Source organism: Macaca nemestrina, chromosome 6 (genome assembly GCF_043159975.1).
Source record: "Macaca nemestrina isolate mMacNem1 chromosome 6, mMacNem.hap1, whole genome shotgun sequence".
In the NCBI taxonomy this organism is placed as follows: Eukaryota; Metazoa; Chordata; class Mammalia; order Primates; family Cercopithecidae; genus Macaca; species Macaca nemestrina.
The window spans coordinates 116,504,089-116,525,086 of record NC_092130.1 but is presented as its reverse complement, the minus strand read 5'-3'; the positions used below and the strand labels follow the sequence as shown (position 1 = coordinate 116,525,086).

The 20,998-nt window shown below is 36.8% G+C and overlaps 1 protein-coding gene across 24 annotated transcripts in view; it reads right to left on the bottom strand.

Annotated features, from left to right (window-relative positions):
• Nucleotides 1-20,998, bottom strand: part of LOC105499433 (phosphodiesterase 4D) — a 1,582,997-nt gene that overhangs the window by 7,021 nt on the left and 1,554,978 nt on the right. For all 24 annotated transcript variants that reach the window (XM_071097867.1, XM_024786952.2, XM_071097875.1 and 21 more), the window contains 7 exons: nucleotides 17,247-17,340; nucleotides 15,686-15,858; nucleotides 14,612-14,710; nucleotides 13,562-13,726; nucleotides 12,422-12,521; nucleotides 1,243-1,397; nucleotides 215-337 (listed from right to left, as the gene is read on the bottom strand). In XM_071097867.1, coding sequence (XP_070953968.1) covers nucleotides 215-337; nucleotides 1,243-1,397; nucleotides 12,422-12,521; nucleotides 13,562-13,726; nucleotides 14,612-14,710; nucleotides 15,686-15,858; nucleotides 17,247-17,340 — 909 coding nt within the window. The remainder of the gene's footprint in view (nucleotides 1-214; nucleotides 338-1,242; nucleotides 1,398-12,421; nucleotides 12,522-13,561; nucleotides 13,727-14,611; nucleotides 14,711-15,685; nucleotides 15,859-17,246; nucleotides 17,341-20,998) is intronic.

Sequence of the window (20,998 nt, the reverse complement as noted above, 5' to 3'; positions counted from 1 at the left end):
AGTAGAATTTTGCCTGGTTAATTCTCAGGAATAAAAATTTGGATAAAAATCCTGCCTATAATTGCTGAAAGTATAAGGTGGGAGAAAGAAGAAATACATCTTATCAAAGCTGAACACACAGTCATGTGCATATGTGCGCGCGCGCGCACACACACACACACACACACACACACACACACACACACACACACAGCAAACTCTATTAAGGCTTTACCTGAATCCTATCGGAATAATTATCAAGAAGAAGAACTCCAGAGCTTGTCACTTTCTTAGTTTCAACCATAGTCTTCAAATCAGCTAGTAGATTCATGTGTTTTGACATATCTGTTGCAAGTACCTTAAAATACAAAGGGTATATTATTGAGTACAGTTCAGAGAAAACAATTTACACATGAAAATATTATGCAGAATATGAGAATGAAAAAGGAACAAAACAACACTATGCCTTTTAATGACAGTAGAAATTCCTTACTCCTTCTTGGGGGCAGAGTCCTTTCCCCTTTGCTATCAAGTTTTCCTTAAGCCCAGATAAATGTGTGTAATATACAGAAATGCTAGGTACTGACAACCACTTTCATGGTCAAAAATGGGATGACATCTCCATGGATAAGACATCATCACACGTTTTCAAGTTTTTTCCATTCCTTGGACCAGAAAGTAGTTGCTAGACTATGATGAACTGATTCAAGGTTGCTTAAAGACTGCTTCAGAAACAAAATATTCTGGTTAATTTTCTTTTAAAAGACAGATCATTCTTGCCTTTGCATGTACAAAATTTAACAGAGTAGGTTTTTGAAAGCTAGAGATTTTCCTGTGTCTCATAATCACTGAATAAGATGCATAGAAAAAAGAGTAAAGTCATGGATGTTCTAAATGGCACTGTCTACTGATGAGAAAATGTGGAAAAAAAATCCATTTGAGCTGTGGCCCACACAATCTGCTTTTGTTAGTCATCTTTCTATGCCTGCCACTGGACTGGAGGGGCCCAGAAAATAAATGATGAGGGTGAGCTGACATTATTCTCAAGTCCAAACTGCTAGAAGTGAAAAACCTATTACAGAACATCACAGCCAGCATCATGGGCAGCTTCTATAATATAAAGGGCCATAATATGTTTTGAAATGCAGTTCCTTTTACCTAATACTCATCTTGTTCTTATGTCTAAATTATAAACAACTTGCATCACAGTTCTCTCTCTCTCTCTTTTTTTTTTTTTTTTTTTTGCTTTTATCAGCTACTTACAATGTCAATGACCATTTTCCTTAAAGATTGTCTTTGTTTTTTGGTCAAATTCTGGAAAATGTCACAGTTTTCTTCCTGAAGCAATTTAAAGCCCACAGCCAAATGATGGTTCTCTAAGACCGAGGAATCGTTGTACATCAAGGCAAGTTCAGAATCTGAAAAACAGACAAAAGGCCAACTATCAGCAAAGCTGTTTGTGAGAAGTTTATCTGATTCTTTGAATTCTGGGTTTAGGATGTAATTTCCCCTAAACTTCTCTGCTGTCCTTATCATGTAATTTCCCCTGAACTTCTCTGCTGCCCTTATCATTACATGACAATATCCAGGAGAGAATAAATCGGATAACATAAGAGCAGGAACAACACTGGAATGAATCTTGGGGAGTGAATTCTAATGCTACTAACATGTGGCAGGCCATTTCACTCTGTAGGGCTCAGTTTCTTCTAATGCGAAAGAATTGGATCTTTAACTTCTCCTCTAGAGTTACCATGAGGTCAGTAGAATATGACATTCTTCTTAGTATCTATAACATATCCAAAGAATAAGGTTTCGTATTCCTGATAACTGTGAATTATCTATGCTGCAATATATAAAGTGAGGATCACGTGATACAGGATTGTTTGTACTCAAAGAGGGTACAAGAACAATCATATGAACAAGTTTAGATTTGCTCATTTGCTCATGTATAGCTCTGAAAGTCTAAGCTTAATTCATCGTTTTCCATTTTCTTTTCCAAGTGTCATGGCAGTCATTGTATACTGTACAGGGATATTGCTCTTCCTGCCTGCTTGCTCATTGCGTCACACAGAGATGTTGTGTTTGGCTGTCTGTATACCCTCTGGTGAAGATTCTGCCACTCTCTCCCTACTACCCTGGACCTGTGAATTTTAGGCAGGGAGAGATTCTGCCTCTCTCCGACTTCTTGTAAATAGCAGACCCAGATCTACAAGATAATCATTAAAAAACTTTTGATGCTTTATTCTCTTTCTATTCACTGCAAAGACTAAAAGCAAATCCAAGGCAGGAGGATTGCTTAAGCCCAGGAGTTCAAGACCAGCCTGGTCAACATAGGGTAGACCTCACCTCAACAAATAATAAAACATTATCTGCGGATGGTGGTGTGTGCTGGTAGTCCCAGCTACTTGGCATGCTGAGGTAGAAGGATTGCTTGAGCCCAGGAGTTCAAGGCTGCAGTGAGCCATTATATTGTGCCACTGCACTCCAAGCTAATGACAGAGCAAGACTCTGTTTCAAAAGAAAAGAAAAGAAAAAGCCTAAAAGCACATGTATTTGATCTTTTTTCTGACGAATGCATAGAAAATATATTTAGAAATATATATCCTTTTCTAAGAAATACCCAATACTATTCAATGGCTCTTTTAATGGAGCTAGGAAGGAGAGGAGAGGCTTAAGACATTTTCAACTGGGAAATTCTATTATTTTATTGGAACTATAGAAATACAAATTTGCACACTTAAATTTCTGCTCCCAAACTACAGGAACAGAGCTGTTTAGTAGGGAGTAGGTTTGTACATTTTTTTTTTTGTTATTTTTTTGTTTTCTTTAGATAAAACAATAGTGTTTATTTTTTAAAAGGCAGTTTCTGGTTAACTTTTACAGTGTCTATAAATGCCTTTATGAACCTTTATCTACAGACAGGTAAGCATATAGAAAAGAAAATTTTAAAACTCTATAGGATCTTAGCACATATTATTGTATTTCTGCAGTAGAATCAAACATATATTGAAAGGAAGTCATAATTACTAGATACTGAATAATTATTAGAGTTTGTTTAAGGGAGGAAATATGCATGTAGACAAGGGGTGTTAACAGAATTGACTTACCCTTACAAAAACCCTAACTGGCTTATATGAAGCTGAAGGTGAAGGAAATTAAGACTATTGACCCTGCAGAAGAATATGATGATGAGCTGTTCCTTCAAGGAAAAGGGTGATCTGTTGTATGGAAGTGGCAACAAAGAGTCTGAGTTCCACTGGATATAAGTAGGGCCTAACACTTAAGAGTTCAGATTGGCCAGAAAAGCCAGGAAAGGATGTCTTAGTGGACTGGCAGGCCTCCACAGCCTCTTCCATCTCAGATGCTGTTACAGGAAAGTGGTGGTGACTGTTGATTTTTAAATGAACAAATGTTAGCATTTAAGAAACTGAATCTCAAGGAAGTTATTTAACTTTCTACTCTTCTTTAGGACTGAAGGCATATGGTCACATTTAAATTGGGAGGTAGGATTCTGCAGCTCCTCAGCAGATTTTTCACCAAAGACACTAATCCATTACTTGTAAGTGGAGTCCTTGAAGATTCAGGAATGATCAAAAAGTTGCTGTCATCTTTTGGTACAATGCACACAGCACAGAGGGGCAAAGAGGTTAGCTTATATAACATTTTTATTGAAACCCTTTCATCTTCAAGCCCAATATAAGTCACCTCTTCCATCAAGTCTTTTTTAATTACCAGACAAAACTGCCCACTTTCTCCTGTAAACTCCTATACTACTTTGTACCACCCATTTAGCAGGTATCACATTCTACCTTTTTTGTCTTTATCTCTACAAATCTTTTAATTGTTTCCTCCCCAAACCCTCCCAGCCTACTTAGAGACTTAAGCCCCTACAAAATATTAAAGGTTATTAATTTAATATGTTTGGTTATCTGGCTTCCCCTAGGCACTTCAATTATTTCAAACTTACAAAGTACAAACAGGAATACAGTAAGGCACAACATTTAGAGGATTTAGGTGTCATTGTGTTAAATGGTTTATCTGAATTCTCTCATTTAATCCTCATAACTCTTTTAGGAAGATACTACTTTTGTGACATTTTATGGCTATGTTCCATTCATGGATCGCATGGAGCCATATAGGTGGGAATCAAGTCTTTGTGTCCTTGGGATAGGCTGGGGGATAGAAAATGTCCCTTGGGGACATCTTTTATATACATAAATATTTACATAGACATACTCATATAATCCTGTACAAATGAAGAAAATGAACCTCAGAAAAGGTAAGTAACTTTGCCAACATCACCTAGCCAGTAAGTGCTGGCGCCAGCACTACCTTATAATGACTATGATTACAAGTAGTACCTTATAAATAGAGGTGAAAACTTGAGCAGTGAACACTAAACATGAACTAGGAAATCAATACAATCCACTCAGTGCCTGGCACACACTTATAAAGACAACTTTACAAGCATTTGTTATTTTTTATTGAGAGGCCACACATACCTTTACAAACTCAGTCATCATTTTATTATATATAGAGCAATTGTGTTCATTTGTTACAACTACCCTGGATCATCAAGAATAAATTAAATTATGCTCAACGTATGCTACTACTGAAGGCAGGAAGACCACTTTTATTTTGTGTCCCTCTCTTCTGAGTTCTAATGAAATGGGGGGACGGGTGGGCAGGTACTACCACATAACTGAAAACATGTACTTCATCTGTCCTAGTCTTTTCTCCTTCCGTGTTAATCATGGTTCTCCAGAGAAACAGAACTAATAGACATATGTATGAGTGTGTGTGTGTGAGAGACATATTTATTTACTATAGGAATTGGCTCAGGCAATTATGGAGTCCAAGAAGTCCCACATCTGCAAAGGTGAACCAGGAGAACCAGGAAAGCAAGTCCAAAGGCCAGAGAATCAACCAGGAACCCTGATGTTAGAAGCAGGAGAATATGTATGTCCCAGGTCAGAGAAAGCAAATTGCCCTTCCCCTCAAGTTTTGTTTTGTTCTTCTCTTTGAGGTCCTCAATGGATTGACTGATCCCTGCCAACAATGGTAAGGGCAATCTTCTTTAATCAGTCTACCAATTGAAATGCTAATCTCTTCCAGGAACACTCTCACAGACACACCCCAAAATAGTGTTTTACCAGATATCTGGGCATCCCTTAGCCCAGTCAAGCTGACGCAGAAAATTAACCATTACAAATTCCGCCCCTTGTCACCCTGGTACCCATAAGCATCTCCTTTAACCATATTTAATCTCCATAAGGTCATAATTCTACCAAAATGCTATAACTATCCTTCATACAACCAAAAACACACTAATACATTCCCCAGAAGTGAAAGTAAAGTTTGAATAATGTTTACTCTTATCCTGACATCCTATAACTTAAATACTATGATATAAAATAAATACTTAAATACTAATATAAAGTTAATACCTCTTATGTTATATAAATGAAGATATATGCTTAATATATGTATATATACATATAAATGCATTCATAAGAAAATACTCATGGCAATTATAGTCCTTATTGCTATAACTGGTCACATGGTCATAGCTGGTATTTATAATTACCTTCTTTTACTACTCATTCTGTATTCCCTTTGCCTTCAGCCAGCACCTCAGCTGGTCATGATTCTTTACCTGGTGGGGTGACCCAAACCTTCATTCCTGAAGGGTCTGGGCTATTAGTAGTCCTGTCTGGATTGGGTTATTTTGTGCTGACCTTAATTACAGGGCATGGTAATATTAAGGGATGCCCTCAGGGATCTCCTTATTCCACACATACTCTTCCTTACCTTCGTTGTGGAGTAGTAATCCAAACACCCCTTGGTAGTTAGGATCAGTCACCCCAGTCAACACCATAACTAACTCCCTTATTGGATGATTGAATCAGATGTATAAGGAGCTCAAAGTGGCCAGGTCTTAACTTCCAATTCAATGGAATCACTGTTGTGTGTGCTGGTAGAAGCATTCCTCCTTCTGAAACTAAGACCTCTAGGCTAGCAGCACATAAATTGGCAGGAACAGGAAGCAAACTTTGCTAGTGGGTCACTGGGGGTAATTATGAGTGGTAACACTCTGATTTCCAGCCACTGATTCCTGGACCCATGAATTCTGGTTATGGGAGAAATAGCACCACATATTGGATGCTGATTCAGAGCATATATGGCCTTTCTGGCCTTCTGGAGAACCTTGCCCCAACCCTGCAAGGTATTGCCTCCTAGCTGAGTAACTTGAGTCTTCAAAAGGCCACTCTACCAATTTATTAAACCAGCTGATTGAGGATGTTAGGGAATAGGGTAAGACTAGGGATTTCCATGGGCATGAGCCCAATACAGCTCTTCTTTGCCAGTAAGGTGAGTTCCTGGTTAGAGACAATGCTGTATGCAATACCATAGTTTTGGCAGAAAAACTGTGCAGGGAAGGCACATCTGTTTCCAGAGAAAGTGCCTTTTCCACTAAGGACAAAATGCTACCCCTTCCACCATGGAAGTGGTCCAATGTAATCAACTTGCCATCAGGTAGCTGGCTGATCCCCCCAAAATGCTGTTATATGGGGGTTTAGTGTTGGTTTATGCTGCTGGTGGATTGGGCACTTAGCAATAGTCATAGCCAGGTCAGCCTTGGTGAGTGGAAGTCCATGCTTCTAAGCCCATATATAACCTCCATGCCTGCCACCATGGCCACTTTGTTCTTAGCACATTGAGTGATGACAGGGGTGGTTAGGGAAAGAAGCTGACTAGTATCTACAGAATGGGTCATCCTATTCACTTGGTTATTAAAATCCTCCTCTGCCAAGGTCACACTTTGGTGAGCATTCACATGAGACAAAAATAGCTTTACTTTTTGGTCCATTCAGAGAGATCATTCACGTATCTCTTCCCCAAATTTCTTTTTCACCAGTTTTCCAATCATGTTCCTTCTAAGTCCCTGACTATCCAGACAAATCATTGGCTATTGCCCATGAACTGGTATATAATTGCACATATGGCCATTCCTTCTTCCAAGCAAAGTGAACAACCAATCACCCTGCCTAAAGTTCTTCCCACTGGAAAGACTCCCCTTCACCACTGTCCTTCAGGGATGTCCCAGAGAGGGGCAGTAGTGCTGCTGTAGCTGTATACTTCCAGTGGTACCTGCATATCACACACAACCATCTGTAAACGAGGCCCTCTGTCAACTACTTGCAGTGAACTTTCCATGTGACCACATGTGTAGGCTGGAAGAAAGACAGCAGTGTAATTAATAGGAGTGGTATTAGGGCCACTTCTTTATGTAACTTGTGCCTTCAGTGTCTGCTCGGACCTGATAGATCGTGTATTACACCACTTTTATTTGATGATGAAATGTCGTACATGCCCAACGTATGGCCTGGCACGTTAGATAACTCCCTATTATGATGGGCAGACAGCTCAAACCACATGGAAACTTGGTGGCCCATGGTCAATCAGTATCTCCTAAGGCCCAGCAGCAGGCCTATATCTATGTCTCAAAAGGAGAGTAGTTATCTTTCTTTGGATGATGGCAGGGTCTTGCTCCAGAGTCTGTGCTGTGATTCACACAGAGGGCTCTATCAAAGGCTCCAAACAACATTCCTATCTGCCACTGACATTCCAAGCACCATTAAATCTGCTGGATCATGTGGCCCATGTGCAAACCAGCTTGCACAGCAGGCTGGACCTGTTGCAGAGCCCCACTCAAAACTAGGAGTTTTTCTGACACTCTCTTGTTCCGTGCCCCATTTAAACTAGCAGCTTTTCAGCTCACTTAGTACATGAGCCAGAATAACACACACAAAGGAATACATTGCCTCCAAAATCCAACTAAGCCCACTAGGTTTTGTGCCTTTTTGTGTCTTATGATGGAGTCCATATGGCAGATGACAGCCAACATTGAGACCTGGAGCTGAAACAGTTAAGACTGGGCCAGACACTATAGATATGTATCCTGTAAGTAAGACTTATACTCACTGTTCTTACAGCTTAGCTAGGCTTAGCCTTGAGTTAGAAAATGACAGCATGCTACACTATGTCTCTAAGTTACAAGTGAAATAAACATAAGTCTTCAAAAGGACTTCAGAAACAAACATTCCTCCATGAAATGACAGAGGTAAGTGGTGGTTTTAACTTAATATTTAGTTGCCAAGGAAACCGCCTCATTCATCACTCCACTCATCCACTCTCTCTGCCTTCACCCTGCATTATGTTCCTCCATAGCACTTAGTACTATCACATGCCACAAATTCACTTATCATGCTCTGCCTTTTCTAGCAGAATGCCAGCTCTTAAGAGCCAGGGATTTGTCTTGTCCACCCATGTGTTCCGAGTGCCCGGAACAATATTTATTATAATATTTAGTAGGCTTGCAGTACATTTTTATTCAATAAAATAATCTCTGTAGCTATATCTATATAATCACATTTGATAAAAATGAGTTTATCCTTATTTTGAAGGTGTGGGTTTATGCAGAAAAATAAAATTCTACATATAATCTACTAGTGTAGCTATGAAAATTTTAATTTCAAAATAAGAGTAGAGAAATAAAAAAGTATATACTGACAGCTAGATCATCTTAACCTTAATATAATGAAATGCCTCTGCTCTTGGAAACCAAAAACCACATGCTTTGAATGTATCACTAATGTGAATAAATCTTTCTGCCCCAAACTTAGGCATCTTTGCTATTAACAAAAATAATTCATTTTCCAAGTAAAATTTAATGCTATATTCTGTACTTTTGATACTATTTTTTTCAGAAAATAAAGCTAAGTTAAATATACCCTCCAGCATTTTACATTCAAAATTTCATGATGCTATTTACATTTTATGGATTTGTTTATTTATTTATGTATTTTTTTGAGATGGAGTTTCACTCTTGTTGCCCAGGCTGGAGTGCGATGGTATGATCTCGGCTCACTGCAACTTCCACCTCCCGGGTTCAAGCGATTCTCCTGCCTCAGCCTCCTGAGTAGCTGGGATTACAGGCATGCACCACGATGCCTCGCTAATGTTTTTGTTTTTGTTTTTTTTAAGTAAAGACAGGGTTTTACCTTGTTGGCCAGGCTGGTCTCGAACTCCTGACATCAGGTGATTCACCTGTCTTGGCCTCCCAAAGTGCTGGGGTTATAGGAGTGAGCCACTGCACCTGGTCTATGGATTTATTTATATGCATTGTCCTTAAAAAAAATTTATGCAGTTTCCTACCTGAAATTTCCATTTCTCTAAATTCTATTCACAGTCCCCACACTCAAATCATTTAGTATAGCTTAACCAACTCTACCAGGTAGAAAGGCTCTCTCTGCTTGCAGTACCTCCAGCATGCTTTCAGTGAGTGTAAATACAATCAGCATAAAATCATGTGGCACCTAAAGCTAAAACAACTGAAATAACTAAGAAAAACGAAGAGCACATGTAAGAAGCAGGAGGCTTAACTGCACTGGGAACCAGCCAAGGGAATTCCCAGCGCCCCTCACGTGCCTTAAGCTCTCAGTGCTTCCGTAGCTTCCTTAAAGTAAGACAAGTAACCAACTATGGGTTTATAAATTCGATAATCAGAGGTCTTTAGAATTCTTTATCAAGAGAAATATGGATTCAGCTGCAGGCTTTGGACAGGATGGCAGCTCCAGCTCAGAGCCAAGAGCTGAGAATGTGCTGGCTTGACAAACGGATGCTCAAGCCATCCATAAAAGATAAAATCTAAAAAGTCAAAATTTAAAAAAGGTTTACTGCAAACTAAAAATAAGCACAAATTTTGATAAAATATTTCATGAGGCTACATATTACAAGTTTACAAGTTATTGGAAGGACTCCTTTACTGCATGCTGGGAAGATAATTCTGTCTTATATGATCCCTAGCCAAACTAAGCTAACTAAGGCAGTAATTTTGATAATGCCCCGGGGCTCTGAGCAACCCTAGGATACTTTCCTGTACAAAGTGACAATGCTGATTCATTCCCTCAGGAATAACACAGCCTCATCATACCTCACCCTCAAAAAAACCCTTAGCAATCCAAAGCTACTCTGGCAACTGTGAACTTCCCTATGTTGCTTTGGTCACACAGAAAGGAGATCATCACAATATTACTAAATAACAAAGAATTTGCAGAAGCAGGATTCGTTATCCTTCCATCCCAGGCAGGTCACCAGCAAAATGACTTTAAACAGACATCCTAAGGAGATACAATTATCTTCTTCAATTTCCTCCACTATTTCATTGGTTCTCAAACTTTAGAGTATCAGATTCATCTGTAGATTGAGGCCTTGTTAGCTTAAATGGCAGACTGCACAGGGACCCTGATGCCCACCAGGGTCCTCCAGGTGCCAGCCAAAGCCCAACTGCCCTTTAAGGCAGGGGTCCCCAATCCACCCACAGGCCGTGGACCAATATCAGTCTGTGGCCTGTCAGGAACTGGGCTGCATAGCAGGAGGTGAGCAGCAGGCAAGCCTGCATCAGTACTGCCTGAGCTCCGCCTCCTGTCAGATCAGCAGGGACGTTAGATTCTCCTAGGAGCGTGAACTCTACTGTGAACTGCTCATGCAAGGGATCTAAGTTGTGCATTCCTTATGAGAATCTAACTAATGCCTGATGATCTCAGGTGGAACAATTTCATCCCAAAACCATTCTCTCCCTATTCTCCCAGTTTATGGAAAAATTGTCTTCCACAAAACCAAGTCCCTGGTGCCAAAAACACTGGGGACTGCTGCTTTAAGGGCTCAAAAGAATGAAGAATAGAGCAGGTCCTCATTATTCTTAAAAAATACATCAGAGTACTTGGAAGACAGTGACTTTTCTATCAGTTGTTTTAATTTGTTCTCTAAATCTACTCTTAATTCTAAGGGAACATATAACATGGTATGTAATAGAATGCAAAGAAAACATACCAGTCTGAATGTTTGGTGATTACATACACACACATACACACACATACATACATACATATCCATATATATATATATCTTAAACACAAAAATTAAACATTTTATATATTTACTAAAAATTAATAAAATTCAGAATATCCCAAGACATGCATAAGCATCAAAATAACAAATCAGGCCAGGCTCATGTAAAGTGCCAGCATGCAGCATGCACTGTATTGCATGACCTCCCTGCTCTTCTCAGAAAGGACATCATGAACCCTCCCCACTGATACAATGTAAATGCAGGGAGCTGCATCCAATGTGTATTAATATTTATATGTATGCTTTGATGAGTTCTAAAAGTACCCCATTATAGGTACTCATAGGTAGGTAGAACATGAAATGTTATCCTGTCTAATCTGGATAAATAAGTCCCTAAACTAAACTTCTAAAAAAAATACTTGACTAACCACACATCAGGAAATTCCTGACTTTTCCAGTCCTCTACATGGATGAGTCACTAGAGTATATTTTGCTATAGGATAGTCCAGAGGCCATTACAAGATATAAAAATAGGTGAATAATCCTAAAACTCTGAATTAAATCTCTCAAAGCAAGGTTACCTTTACATTCCTTCTTTAAATCTAGATACAGCAAAGACAGGAAATGAATGGTGAATATATAAATAATTCTATAGCTAGATTGTTATAGGCATGAGAAGACTATCATCCACAGACTCAAGCAAACATAAAAGGTGGACTCTTAAACATACAACAGTTTCAACAACTTTGCATAGTTTTTATATATAAAAGTGAATTTATGATGTTAATCTACCTATGGGAGGGCATTAAGTCATAGTTCACTTAAATCATTTACCAATTAACTTCAAGTACCAAACAGAATTTCTATAAACCTAAATCTCTTTACTAAGGGATAGCTCAAGCATTACCTAAACATTCCCTACAGAGGCTTTCTGTGCAGCAATGTCAGGGATGCTCCATATTAAACAGTCTACCATTCCTTATATTTCCAAATTCAGTGATGACTTCTTATAAGATGAGATGTGAACAGTGAGAAAAAACTAAATAGTTGAAAAAATATTAAGAGAGAAGTTCCTGTTACCCTTATTAGAATATTTTAAAAAGGAAAGAACAGGGGCTGGGCATGGAGAAAGAAGGGAAGTTATGGCCTCTGTAGAGGATTAAATGATGACCTACATAAAGTGAGGAACACTTAGCATTAATTCTCATAACTTTTTTTAATTTAAAACTTTAAGGCCAATATAACTTTCTAAATCTTTCTGCACACTTTCATTTTTAATTACCCTTTAACACAGCAATATATTACTTTTAAAGAGAACTGGAACACAATTTTCAAATATCATATGCCTCAAGGGATATAGTAATAATTTTCAGTTAAATTACATTAACATGCACTATCACTAAAACACATATATACACATATCAAAAGAACATTATGGCTCTGGAAGCACCCTGAGTTTATAGAGACCCTTAGTCATTCTAAAATGTACAAAGGAAAAATGTGTTCTGCAAAAATAAAGTTTACTTACTTGTATTGATCAGAAATTGATTGGACACACCAGGATGATCTACATCATGTATTGCACTGGCAAAAATTGCTGCAAGAATCTCCAAATCTGTAAACACGGCCTGGAAAATCAGACAATATAGATAATATTACTATTCTACAATGATATGAATTAAAAGTATAAACAAATGAGAAATCTCTAGAATTTAAATGGAAAACAAAATGGAGCTTCAAAATGTGTTATAATGTGTCAAGGGAGAGTCTTAGATACTTATGAACTTTTGAAGTATAATCTTGGAAAACATTTTATCTAATTTTATTACATCTCATGATCAAATGTTTTCTATTCACTATTTTTTAAAATATTATTTTAAAACTCTCTGAAATTCTTTTAAAATAAAATAATAGTTTATTTTCTAAGTATTTAAGATGTCTAAGAATATTTTGAAAATGTACATAAAATTAGTAAGACATGAGCAATTTTTTTCTTTTCTTTCATCAAAACCAGGGTTTCTCACCTTTAGCACTATTGACATTTTGGGTCCGATAACTGCGTGGGAGGCTGTCCTGTGCATTGTAGGATTTTTAGCAGAATTCCTGGCCTCTACCGACAAGATGCCAGTATCATGTACAACTAAAAATGTGATAGTTGTAAACAACCAAAAATGCCTCCAGACATAAATAAAAATATATTTTAAGAAAATCAAATTGCTTTAGTAAACAACTAACGAAATAACTTCTTAGGATTTAGAAAAATTAAAGTATTTCCTTCTAATATAATTCTATGAAAAATATCAATATATTGCTCATGTTTTATAAAACGTTCTTTGGCCTATAAATAAAAGCCGTCAGACTACATTTCAAGAAAACAAATTAACAAAAAGTGAATAAGCCAGATGTGCTTTATGAAATGTCCAGTGGATCATTTCAAAGAAGCAACATCATAAACAGATCAATCATTAAATCTGTGACCAACTGTCACAAGCAAAATCCATCAAAGACTTGACTGTCTATTCACTACAGCATTTTCCCCCATAAGTCAATAAATTATACTTCCAATGAATCCAATTATTTTCTCCATTGAAAACCCTTCAGATAAAAGTTTAATAGACCTTTATGAGTGGCAAGTTAGTGTTCTTGAAATTTCAGAAAACAGATTTACCTCCAAAGCAGGTGTAGACAATAGCACATGAGTAGACTGGACAACATCTGCAGCATGGATATTGTTGTGATAGGCCACATCAGCATGGTAATGGTCTTCGAGAGTCATAAGATATGTAATTAAAGTATCTACTGGAATTTTAAATGTTTTTAATAAATCCCGTTCCTGTAGGGAAAAAAAAATCATTTTAACATTTTTGTCTTTATGTAAACAATTTCTCCATAGAGTATGTTTAAGAAAAAAAAACACACACACCAGTATTGCCAATGGATAACCTGGAAATGGCAACTGCACTCTCACATGTCTAGTGAGGAAAATGGGAACCTTTGAGAAGATCCAGGGACTTTGGGACAAAACCAAAGTTGGGTTGTCCTGCTGGAACCCAAGAATACTACGCCCTAGCTGTATGGTGTCAGGAATGAGGTGCCAACTCTAAAAGTTTCTGTGCCCCATTATCATGGAGGCAGCTCCAGTCAAGCACTATTAATTCAACCCCTGCATCACACCAACTGAAAATCAACATCCTCTCTAGGGCTGGAGTTTCCCATTCCAGTCCCAAGGTATCTACAACAGCCTCAACTTCTCATTTAAATCCCACCCTGAGCTGGAGCAAAGCGTCAATAAGAGCATGAAATAGATACGGAGAAAGAAGCAGGACACAAAAAAGTGACTGAAAAAACTATATTCTCAGGTTAGCCAGCAGGGGCTTTATTCATTTTTTTTAAAGTTAGTACTCCATTTTCTATGCCAGTCAGGTTCAGATGACTAAGATAATGTCTAAATTATTATTTTAATAAATTGCTTCAACTTGGCTATATTACATCTTTATCTTAAATGCAAAAAAATAACAAAATTGATGTATTTGTGGTTTATACACACTCCACCTTTCTGTATCTTTACTTGTCCCTTGGCAAAGGAGCAAATAAGGATAAAAGTATAAAAATAAGCAAAAGATGGCAAATATTAAAAAAGACAAAATGTATGCACAAGCTACAGACTGGACATTAAGTTCCTAAATAAAAGAAATGTAATAGAACTCAACCACATTACCTGAAAAATGGTGTGCATGATAACAGTCAAGGGCCGGTTACCAGACAACTCTGCTATTCTGAAAACATGAAGACCCCATTTGTTCACATCTTCTAGTTCCTGGAGTAAAAAAAAAAAAAAAAAAAAAGATACCAAAAAATTAGAAAGTAGAGTAAAATATGACTCAATGAACTCAATCATTGAAAAATTACAGACTTTAGGTGGCCGGGCATGGAGGCTTAAGCCTGTAATCCCAGAACTTTGGAAGGCTGAGGCGGGCGGATTACTTGAAGTCAGGAGTTCGAAACCAGCCTGCCCAACGTGGTGAAACCCCGTCTCTACTAAAAATAAAAAAATTAGTCAGGTGTGGTGGTGTGTGCATGTAATCCCAGCTGCTTGGGAAGCTGAGGCAGGAGAACTGTTTGAACTCGGGAGGCGGAGGTTGTAGTGAGCCAAGATCGCGCCAATGCATTCTGCACTCCAACCTGGGCGACAGGGTGAGACTACGTCTCAAAACCAACCAACCAACCAACAAACAAACAAAAACAAAAACAAAACCCCCAAAAAAACAGACTTCAGTGTAAAGATTGTTAGATTTTTTAAACAATGATCCATTTTAAATGTTAACAGACACACCATGTAAGCATAGGCAAACTTTAGGCACATTTACTTAAATGTACTGAAAACTGAATAGTATGGCTTAACCTTAGGACTTTGACATTACAACATATTTATGTACTTTAAGTATCAATCACAAAGCATTTAATGGATAAAATCTATTCACAAAACCTTAACTGTTTTCCTAAAACCCAGAAGACATGACAGATTTCTAACTCTTTAAGGCCAAACAATGAAATGAAGATGCAAATAATCACCTCCCAAGCCCCTAAAACATACATACCAAACCACCTGTCTAAGGCACTTTACAAGAGCTTTATAAAATGCCTGCCCTTCAAAAAAAAAAACAAAAAACAAAAAACAAAAAATAAAACCTCCAATTAATAAACTTTTCTATCTATTCAAAAGACTAGAAGTGAAAATTCATAAAAGGGCATCATTTAATATTTATGATCCTGATCTTTGAAATCATCATACCTTGGCAAGGACATCTTCTTGTTCAGTTTTAACTCCAAACCTTGGAATACTTGAATTAGTCAGACTAGAGCTGTGCATCAATTTCTTGACTCCACTGATCTGAGACATTGGTCTTTTCTTTTTCTCCTTTTCCTTCTGAGTTGGAGAAGGAATTTCCACTTCATGTTGCTTATCTTGAGAAATTCAGAAAATGTTCTATATTTATTATTAATTCTATCTGTTTTTATATCATCATATGCATAACTGGAAGGATTATAATTGATCATTATATATTCCAGGAAATGTTCCCAACTAAAAATTTTCCTTTTAGAGAGTTCAGTATTTACATTTGAATTGGACTTAATTTGATATCTTCAAACACAAAATTAAGCAAATAAGTTCCACTACAAAATAATAATATCAAATGCATTCCATGGTAACCTCTTTGATACAATGTCCTAATAAAAAATGTTGCAAGACTTAGCATGACAGCCGACTCAGAGAATACACAACAGGTGGTTATTTCCACTGTTCATCAATTCCATTCCTATCTGAAATTGACTTAATGAACTGAAAATTGTTCTTGCCAACTAAGGACTCCAGTTTCAATACGTACTTTGAAATGGTAGAAACTTTATATACAAATGTCATGAAAACAGGAGTATATAAAACTAACAGCTAACTGAAATGGGTAACACTGTGGGAGTTGAAACAGCAGGTTTTGGATGACTTAGATTAATTCTGCTACTTTTATTTCTGTATGATAGTGAGATAAGGGTTAAGTCCCCAGGTTTTATGGGAGTATAGAGAATCGTAAATATTACCTGATAACTGAATACACACATAAGCTAATTGTGTTCTATAGTAAAAGACCTAACATGTCTTCATACTTTCATCCACGATTTCAAGGCAGTGATAAACAACTCTAACTCATCCTTGTACATAGAACACGTTCTATAAGTGTTTAATATGTTAACTATATATAACAGCAATTTTGTTTTGAAAGTAAGTCCAGGATACGTTCAAATTACTGCCCTTTATTTACTGCATTTTCTTTCTGTGGATGAGGTACAAGAGTTGTCCCAGGACACCAAACTCAGCCATTATTAGCAAACTTTTATTTAGCATTTGTATTTTATCCACCACCAGTTTACTAGGCTTGATGTCCACGAGACTGTCAATTCATCGAGGGTAGGAATCATTTCTAATTCATCATTCAACACCTATTGCCCAACAATGGCTGGCATTTAATAAGAATTGGTTGAATACATGAATAGATCTCTCTATAAAATATATTTTACAGTTTGGTACTATGAAAAAATGGCAATATATAACCTTAATTTGAGAATTCCCAAAGTCCTAAATAAAACTAAGAACATGTAGTTTTTCACCTGCAACTCTAAAATTCAGAGGCATATAGTGTCAAATTATTAATATGACAAATGAAAACAAATAGAACTTCTAACACTTGTTAGAAGTTCCAAAATGTTAGGTTTCCAAAATGAGTTGGCACCCCAATCCTCCTATAAAAACAAGCAAACAACTGAAGAAAACATTTTTAATTGCATGTTGTTATTCTCACCTAAGAATGTGTTTGATATAAACTCTGACACTTGATTTCCAGACCGACTCATTTCAGAGAGATGGGTGAGCTCCCGATTAAGCATCCTTTTAAACTGAAAAACAGAAAAGTAAAATGAAATAATAGAAGAGGAAAGTTGAAGTGAAATACAAATGCATACTCTGAGATATGGGAAGATATGCCCGAAGAATTTTTAACTTGTCCTGACAATTTAGAATAGTGCCTTCCAGCAGAACTTTCTTCAATGAGGGATAACACCATCATCTGTGCCTCCAATGAGAGCAGTCATTAGCCACAGGTGGTTACTAAGCATTTGAAATGTGGCTAGTGTAAATGAGAAGCCAAAATTTGAATTTTAGTTAATTTTAACTACTTTTAATTTAAATAATCACATGTGGCTCATGGCCACCAGTTTGACCAGCACAAATTTAGACTCTCAAGGACTGAAGGGAAAATCAGGAGAAATAAGCAAAGAAAAGCAAATTAAAAATTAAGATTTATTATTAGTTATTTAGAGAAGAGAGAAACTAATTTATAGCACATAAAAGTGTTGCCATACAATAAAACATGGAATGCTTTCATCAATTTATGAGCAGAAATGAATATATATATACTGATCAAGGTCTTAAAATTTAGTCTTTTACTCCAAAGCAAAACTTAATAGACTTGAGTACTCTTCTAGAACTATGGAGAAGTAAAATATCTAAATAAATACTGTATAATGTTTCTTTTTAAAAGTTGTTTTTCAAGTAAGAGTATAACATTTATTGGTTCTCAACATCCACCAAATTTACCGTTTTCCCAAGTCACTAAAATAGGAAACAGGTCAATTTTCAATAATCTACTTCACAATTTTTATTACTGATGCCACAGTGCCTATTTCATTGAAAGAAACACTGGAATTAACCTACCAGCACCACATGGCATCACCAGTATCCAAAACTCCCCAAGATTTTACACTTCCCTAACCCCCATCAGCTGTTTCTTAAGCATTAGGCATTTCAGAGTCCTTTAACTCTGAAAACAGCCCGACAAGGCCTTTTAATAAGCCTTCAATATTTGCCTTAATATACAGAAACAATATATTTTTTTCTATACATAGAGTAACTGCTGTTAGATACTTGATGAGAAAAATATGTCAGATGCATTTACTCTAATCATTAGATTAGCCTTTAAAATTTGGAATTTCACCATAAATTCTCATTTAAGTATGAAGGTAAGTGTTGAGTTTATATTTTAGTAATGTTTGAAATATAATTCTTACTCAGTATTTATTTAGAACTATTTTGCTTCTCTGCATAATTCATACCAAGATGGCCTGACTCTATACCGTTTGCTAAATAACTTCCAAAGTCAATCTTACAGACCATCTAGATTAGGTTTTAACTCAGCATTTAACTGTTATCAACACAAACAAAAAACCCTCAACCATTTCAATGTACTGTTGGATGAGAGAGATGTGTATTCGCATTCCAGCGTAGTCAAAAACAAAGAACTGGCATGACCAGTACAAATTCTGGTTGTTAAATTACTGGTCTAGAGAGCTTAGTCTCAAACTTAGGAACACTAAGTTCACTTCTTTGTTCACATGTTTTTATAACTCCTTTCTAATTATAAAATGTACATGTGCTATAGAAAATTTAGAAAGCTATATCGAAAAAAAGAAAATAATGTAAATCTCCACCGCTGGAAGATAACCACAGATAATTTGTCAAATTTCCTTCTATGCCTTTTTTCTACCCTTGTATGTGAATACATATTTTTAAAACTGGCATCAGGTGGTATACAGAACGTGGGTTACTGCTTGTGTTCACTCGGCATTATATCTTATAACCTGTGAAAAAAAATAAACTTTGGGCTTCTAAGAATATTGGTAGACATTTATAATAGTGTTCAAACATTTTTCTGTCCCTCTTTACAAAGTTATAGTTTCTTAAGTAAATTATGGGCTATCAAATAATTTAATGAGCTAATATAGAAAGTGTCTTCTATTTAGCCTGGCACATAGTAGATGCTCAATATTATTTGAATTCCTTCTCCCAGCTCACTTTCTGGCACTCAGTCCCTAACTTTTGTGCCTTTTATAGTAATAGCTGATTTTTATCATTGCAGGTCAGACAGATGAAGGATTTGACTATAGTTTTGACCATAAAAATACTTACTTAAATTGCTAGCTCCTCTTTCTCAAATCTCATAAAGAATTTGGAATAGCATTAGTATGGGAAACCATAGCTATGTCTCAAAAGCACAACTAAAATGTCATGCATACACAGGTTTAAAAAAACTCGTTGCTTAAGACTTGAAACCAACCCAGATGTCCATCAGTGACAGAATGGATTAAGAAAATGTGGCACATATACACCGTAGAATACTATGCAGCCTTAAAAAAGGATGAGTTCATGTCCTTTGCAGGGACATGGATGAAGCTGGAAACCATCATTCTCAGCAAACTAACACAGCAACAGAAAACCAAACACCACATGTTCTCACTCATAAGTGGGAGTTGAACAATGAGAACACATGGACACAGGGAGGGGAACGTCACACACCAGGGCCTGTCAGTAGGTAGGGGGTTAGGGGAGGGATAGCATTAGGAGAAATACTTAATGTAGATGACGGGTTGATGGGTGCAGCAAACGAACATGGCATGTGTATACCTATGTAACAAACCTGCACGTTCTGCACGTGTATACCAGAACTTAAAGTATAATAGTAATAAAAATCTTTGCTTTACAGATAAATTCACTTGGAAAAATATACTCATTAGGCAAAGCATATTCCAAAGAAAAGAGTCTGCTAAACATTTTAAACACATATTCAATGAAATATCTCTTTGACCTAAAATTGTTCATGTTATGAGCTAAAAGTTGCTATTAAGAACTACCTGGTCATGACAAAGTCCTTTTTAAATAAAAGATGGAGGAAGAGGCAAGGCTTTCACCATTGCTAGAATCTCAGCAGTCTATACAGGAACTGCTGCCCTCCCTTGTACTTCTCTCAATAAAGTGAAACAAGGGAAGCCTTCTGGGGGTGATTGATAAAGACAGATAAAGACCCAGTTATCACAGGTTCATCTTCTAACTTGCACACAACCTAGTATATGGATTATGTTGCCATACGCCTAAGTAGAAAATGTGGATGCTACCTGCAGATATGCTACATATATTATTGGATTTTTCTAAAAGAATATAAAGAATAAAGTGTAATTCTCCTGGCAGTTTGCTCAAACAATTCACCAAAATAGCCAGTTAGTTAGTACAGACAACTGAAGAAAAAAGCCAGTGAAAGGAATCTAAATATTGTACAGACTAGATAAGTGACATACTGCATGTTCCATTTTTATCTTCTTTCTGCATCATATACATTATTCCCAGATTACTTTCCAGCCTTTGTTTAAAACACAAAAACATGGATTGGAGAAATCCTCCATCACACGCCCACCTCCCTACCAAGGCTTATAAGGGACTCCAAGGAAGTCAACATTTCATTTTAACATAATTATAAAAGACAATATTTGAAGGAATCACCTCTCTTCCCTAGGGAGACAGTATAAGGAATTTCCTAAAGATAATTTTCAAGAGTACATGAAGTTATAACACAAGGGTATCTTCTAAAAGGAATTAACATTGTTTTCCTTTTTTGCTATCCATACAAAACTTTCAGTCCAGCGAAGCTAAATTAATAACCACAAAAATTACCGTAAGTGCTTTCTCAACTGGTAGTTGATCTCACAAATTGGTTTTGGAGTGCAT